At 48.3% G+C, this 6,113-nt stretch overlaps 1 protein-coding gene across 1 annotated transcript; it reads left to right on the top strand.

Annotated features, from left to right (window-relative positions):
* Positions 1 to 600: 600 nt before the first annotated feature.
* On the top strand, positions 601 to 1,608 carry LOC106002874 (keratin-associated protein 5-5-like). Its single transcript, XM_013037628.1, has 3 exons — positions 601 to 678; positions 1,303 to 1,458; positions 1,504 to 1,608. Exons 1-3 carry the CDS (start codon positions 601 to 603, stop codon positions 1,606 to 1,608), a joined length of 339 nt encoding a protein of 112 aa, XP_012893082.1.
* Positions 1,609 to 6,113: the final 4,505 nt, after the last annotated feature.

The raw sequence follows: 6,113 nt of genomic DNA, 5'->3' as shown, positions 1-6,113 counted from the left end.
AGAGCTAAGCATGCCCATCCACGTCTGAAGAGAAGGAAGAGCAAGCCCAGCCCCAAGTCAGCAGAAGGAGAGAGACAATAAAGATCAGAATCGAGCAAAGGGTGGACAAATGCAGCCGTGTTCCTCACTGGACACAATGTGGAAAATGGACTCTAGAACTTGTGGGCAGGGGCAGAGGGAAAATCTAGGACAGACTGAGGGCAGGGGTGACACTGTCCCAAATGAAATGAACTCTACCTGACCTATGCAACTATAACCCCTTTGGCATCCCCTTTAAAGAAACAAGAATTATTTTTTACAAAGCATCAGAGCTGATGAGTGAAAAATGAAATAATAGTGCAGAGCAATGGATGAAGCAGCACTCTTTGAAAGAATAAACCCGAGTGACAAATCTTGACCCAACTAACCAGAGCAAAGAGCCCCAGGCTGGCCGGATGCCAGAGAATGAAGCAGGTCAGTCACCAAGGAAGCTCAGAGGAAGGAGCCCCAGAGCCCAGGCCACAGGGTCCCAGACCACCGGCATAGGGGAGAGTGACTGCTCCAGAACTTTCTCTCTCACACAGGATCTAGCGTCAAGAGCAGGCCCAGAACTCTGACTACATGAAACCCCAAGACCAGGGAGCCCGTGGAGAGCCTGCTGTTGTTCAAGACCTTCTGGAACAGCACAGACATGGAGGGGTGAGTGCGGCGGGCAGCAGGGACAGAGCCCAGCCCCGCTTGCCAAGTGTCCTGCTTCATTTGTCCTGCAAGGTTTGTCCCAGGAAGTGTGTCTCAGGAAGTGTGCCACGTGACTCATCCATGCTTGTTACTTTGCAATGACACACAACTTCCCAGGGAAAGCCCACACAGGACCAGGAAGTGACCATGTGCCCCAGACCAGGAAGTGACCTCGTGTCCAGCCCACACCTGACCCCGCAGGGACATAAAGGCCAGGCCAGGAGGCCCCACACCACTCACCTCTCTCTCCACCTGCTCCTCTCACCTCCTCCACCTTCCACCACCACAACCATGAGCTGCTGTGTGCCAGCCTGCTCCTGCTCCTGCTCCAGCTGTGGCTGCAAGGGGAGCTGTGGCTCCTGCGGGGGCTGCAAGGGAGGCTGTGGCTCCTGTGGGGGCTGCAAGGGGGGCTGTGGTTCTTGTGGGGGCTGCAAGTCCAGCTGTTGCAAACCCTGCTGCTGCAAGTCCAGCTGTTGCAAACCCTGCTGCTGTCAGTCCAGCTGTTGCAAACCCTGCTGCTGTCAGTCCAGCTGTTGCAAACCCTGCTGCTGTGAGTCTTGCTGTTGCAAACCCTGCTGCTGTCAGTCCAGCTGTTGTAAACCCTGCTGCTGTGAGTCCTGCTGTTGTAAACCTTGTTGCTGTCAGTCCAGTTGTTGTAAACCCTGCTGCTGCCAGTCCAGCTGTTGCAAGCCCTGCTGTTGTGAGTCCTGCTGTTGCAAGCCCTGCTGCTGCCAGTCCAGCTGTTGCAAGCCCTGCTGCTGCCAGTCCAGCTGTTGCAAGCCCTGCTGCTGCCAGTCCAGCTGTTGCAAGCCCTGCTGCTGCCAGTCCAGCTGTTGCAAACCCTGCTGCTCCAGCTGCTGTGCCCCTGTGTGCTGCCAGTGCAAGGTCTGAGGCTCTGATCACAGACACAGGTAAGCTGGAACAGCAAAGGTCTTGCTGCTTCTCACAGACCTGAAGCTCCACCCCCACTATGCTCCAGAACCCTGGCCTCCTGCAGAGCCAGCATTCAGGGCACTAGCAGGGAGCCCCACCCAGGGGCAGAGCCCAAGCTGCTCCTGCTGTCTTTGCTGACCCACCCCTTCTCAAGAGCCAACACCACCAGTCCTCTTGGTCCCTTAAGCTCCCTGAATCCCTGGAACAGCCCAACCAGAGCATCCCTGACTCCTCCAGCTCTTCAACACTGGTCCTGACACTGCTCTCTCCCTCCTTGCCTACCTCACTGCCTGCCTCCTTCCTTCCCTCCCTCTCTCCTTCCCTCCTTCTCTGCTTGCAGCCCTGCCTTCCTTCCTCTGGCCCTTTCTCTTCCTCCCTCTCTCTTTCTCACTTCCTTTTCTCCCTTTCCCCTCTGTTTCTTCCTTCCCCCTCCTCCCTGCCCCCTTTTCCTTCTTTCCCCTGCCCTTCTTCTCCCTCCTTTCCCCCACCCCCAGCTTTGTCTGTCTCATCCTCCACCTACCATGTCCAACAGGATGCTGTGGCATCCTTAAATAAAAAGCTTTCCAAAGCATGGTGCAATTCTTGTGGTGAGCTTTATTCATTCAATCATTTATTTATTTAAATGATATTATATTATATGAGCTTCAATCTGACAGATAAAGTCCAGTTCTTTGGTTCTTCATTTGTCCAGGGACGGTGGTCCCTCGCAGGATGAGGTGGAGCCTCAGGGTCCAGGGCATGGGTGGCCAGGTAGGAAAGCTGGGAATGCTGCCTGGACCCCTGCCCAAGCCCAGGCCTTCCTGAGAGGAGGCCGAGCCTGTGTGAGCCTGGGGCTGAGGAGGGGATAGGCTCCTGTGGGAGGAAGCCTGGCAGAGTTCTAGGAAGACCACCCACCAGCAGCAGCTCCCTCGGTTCATGGGTGCCTGCATGCAGGGACATGGGACTAGGAAGTGCGTCTTAGCAAATCTCAGGCTGCGGGGCCCACGCACACAGGGAGCTCCATGATGGCGGCGAGTGCTGGCAAATGCCCAGTTCATCATGGACAAGGAGCACGAACTTCACAAAACAGAGACCTGCGTGCTGCCAACCATACCATGCAGAGAGGCAAACCCAAGAACATCTCTGTCAATAAGAGCACGGAACACACTCATGGACCAAGCACTCAACACAGCAGAGGGGCTGAGACTCATCTGTAGTTCTCATAAAATGACGTGCTATTAAAACCCCAGAAAGATCCATGGCAAAAACAGACGACCATAGACAGTGGAGGCAGACCTGCTTGCTGTGGGTCTTTGTTTTCTGTGTGTTTGTTTGTTTGTTTTAGTTTTGTTTTTTGCTGGTCGTGGAGCTTGAACTCTGGGCCTGGGTGCTGTCCCTCAGCTCTTCAGCTCAAGGCGATTGCTCCACCACTACAGCCACAGCACCACATCTGGCTTTTTGTTGCTTATGTGGGGTGAGGAATTGAACCCAGGGCCTCATACATGTGAGGCAAGCATGTGCTCTACCACTGAGCCAACCTCCCAGCCCTTGCTGTGGTCTTTTAAGGCCTGCACACTATAATAAGTAGGAGGCTATAAATGGCTAGGTAAATGCAGGACTGCCAAGAGAGGCCACCCAGTAATTGAAAGGAATTCCTTTCTAGGTAACTCTGAGCTCCAAGGTGAAGAGCTGGGGGAGCGTGGCCCTGCGAGAGCCTTAAGTCACTGTCTCCCACCTGTAGGGACCCTTTGGGATCGCTGCAGCCCTGAAAGCATCCTGCAGGAACCCACCACCTCGCCCTGTCGCTCCCGGCATCCTGCTCCCTGCTCTGTGTGTGCACACATCCCTGAAGCCCTGGCTGATGTGCAGACCCATCAGCTCTCCCAGTGCCCACCATCCAGGGACTGCAAATGGCTCCCCACAAAGGGAGCACAGATCATAAGGCAGAAACCCCAAAACCCAAGGAAAGCACTTATACCCTGTGTTCATTTGTACCCTCTACGGAGCCTTCGAATGCTTCCCTCCCCTAGTGACAAAACCCAAGGCATCACAGGAGCTAAAATGCCACAGAAAGAACTCAAAAGTCTAGTTTAGAAATGGTCAAAGGCTTAAAGAGGATTCAAATAAGTGGATGGAGCTAGAAAGCTAATTTGAAATGACAAGAAACTCAGCAGCTGAGATGAGAAATACAGAAGGGAAATTGTGTGGAGTAGAGGGAACTCAGATGCAAACAAAAACTACAAAAACCACAGAACGTCTACAGTGACATTGCAGCAGGAAACTCCCCAAACCTAGGGAAGATATGGACACCCAGGACGTGTCTAGAGCAGCAGATACTAGACTTGATCAGAGAAGAACTTCCATCTTGCATCACAGTGAAAATGTAGAGAACAGAGCCAAGGATGGATATCAGAGAGGTGGTGGGGAGGCCTTGTGATTCACAAAGGCAAATTCATCAGATCTATATCAAGAGGAACCCTAGAGTCCAGGAAAAGGTAGAATGATATGTTCAAGTCCTGAAAACGAAGAACTGCCAACCAAATCTTGTATTTAAAGAATCCCATAGACTCCACTCCCAAATTACTCAAGCTGATTCAAAGCTTTGGCAAAGTAGCAGGGTATAAAATTAACCCTCAAAAATCAATGGCTTTTCTGTATGCCAACAATGAGAAAAGTGTGGCTGAAATTAGGAAAGCAGCTCCATTTGTAATAGCCCCACAAAAAATAAAATATCTAGGAATTAACTTAACCAAAGAAGTGAAGGACTTCTATGATGAAAACCTTAAAAACTTGAAAAAGGATATCAAAACAGAACTTAGTGGCAAAAAAAAAAAATTCCCATGCTCCTGGATTGGAAATATCAACATCGTGAAAACGGCAATACTTCCCAAGGCTATCTACAAATTCAATGCGATACCTATCAAAATTCCAACCTCATTCTTCAAGGAGATAGAAGAGGCAATCCAAAAATTCATATGGAACAATAAAAGACCCCGAATAGCAAAAACGATCCTCAACAGAAAGAACACTGCAGGAGGAATATCAATACCAAATCTCAAACTCTACTATGAAGCCAGAGTAATCAAAGCAGCTTGGTACTGGCACAAGAACAGACCTCAGAACCAATGGGATAGAATTGAAAACCCAGAAATTAACCTACAGACCTATAGCCATCTAATCTTCGATAAGGGAGCTAAAAAAAATAGAATGGAAGAAAGAGAGCCTCTTCAGTAAATGGTGCTGGCAAAATTGGTTAACTACTTGTAGAAAACTAAAGCTAGATCCTTATATATCACCCTGCACCAGAATCAACTCCAAATGGATCAAAGACCACAGAGTCAAAGCAGACACTCTGAAAACATTACAGGATGGATTAGGGGAAACCCTAGGTCTTGTTGGCACTGACTGAAATTTTCTTAATAGAGACCCAGAAACACAACAAAGCAAAGAAAGGTTGGACAAGTGGGAATGCATGAAATTGCAGAGCTTCTGCATGGCAAAGGATATAGCTAGGAAGATCAATAGAAAGCCCACGGATTGGGAGAAGATCTTCACTGGCCATACAACAGACAATGGTCACATATCTAAAATATACCTTGAACTCAAAAAATTAAATCCCCCAACAACAAATCTTCAAAGAAACAACTGCCCAACAAATAAGTGGGCTAACGACTTAAAGAGAAACTTCTCTAAAGAGGAAAGAAGGTTGTCCAATAGACACATGAAGAAATGCTCAACCTCCCTAGCCATAAAAGAAATGCAAATCAAAACAACATTGAGATACTACCTCACTCCAGTTAGAATGGCTAAAATCAAGAACTCTAATAACAACAGATGCTGGAGGGGATGTGGACAGAAGGGAACTTTACTGCATTGTTGGTGGGAGAGTAAACTTGTTCAACCACTTTGGAAAGCAGTATGGAGGTTCCTCAAAAGACTCCACATAGAGCTCCCCTATGACCCAGCAATCCCACTTTGGAGCATTTACCCAAATGTTTACAAACAAGATCACACTAAAGCTACCAGCACGACTATGTTTATTGCTGCATTATAAACTATAGCTAAGATATGGAACCAACCCAGATGCCCCTCAGTACATGAATGGATCAAGAAAATGTGGTATATATATATATATATATATACAATGGAATTCTATGTTTCCATCAGAAAGAATGACATTGCCCCATTTGTTAGGAAATGGAAAGGCTTGGAAAAAATTATATTAAGTGAAGTAAGCCAGGCCCAAAGAAACATAGGTCCCATGGTTTCCCTTATTTGCAGTATCTAGTATATGTCTGAGTCAAGAAGAAAAGGTCAGATAAGGTGATGTTAGGGAAATGAACCCTAAGATATGTATTCAAATGTTTTTTTTTCTTTAATGCGATTCTTTCTAACACATTTATAAGATTATTTCTCTGTTGCTTTGTATGTCCCTCCCCCATAGTATAACCCCTGCTTGCACTGCATTTGATGTTGGTATAATT

This window comes from Dipodomys ordii, unplaced genomic scaffold (genome assembly GCF_000151885.1).
Source record: "Dipodomys ordii isolate 6190 unplaced genomic scaffold, Dord_2.0 Scaffold1000003794, whole genome shotgun sequence".
In the NCBI taxonomy this organism is placed as follows: domain Eukaryota; kingdom Metazoa; phylum Chordata; class Mammalia; order Rodentia; family Heteromyidae; genus Dipodomys; species Dipodomys ordii.
The sequence above is the reverse complement of the archived record's forward strand: the minus strand, read 5'-3'. Positions and strand labels throughout refer to the sequence as shown.

Coding starts and splice junctions, on each gene's coding strand:
- LOC106002874 (XM_013037628.1), top strand. CDS start 601: ATGAAACCCCAAGACCAGGGAGCCCGTGGAGAGCCTGCTGTTGTTCAA. Junction 679..1,302: donor AACAGCACAGACATGGAGGG/GTGAGTGCGGCG, acceptor TGCTGCTGTCAG/TCCAGCTGTTGTAAACCCTG. Junction 1,459..1,503: donor CCTGCTGCTGCCAGTCCAGC/TGTTGCAAGCCC, acceptor TGCAAGCCCTGC/TGCTGCCAGTCCAGCTGTTG.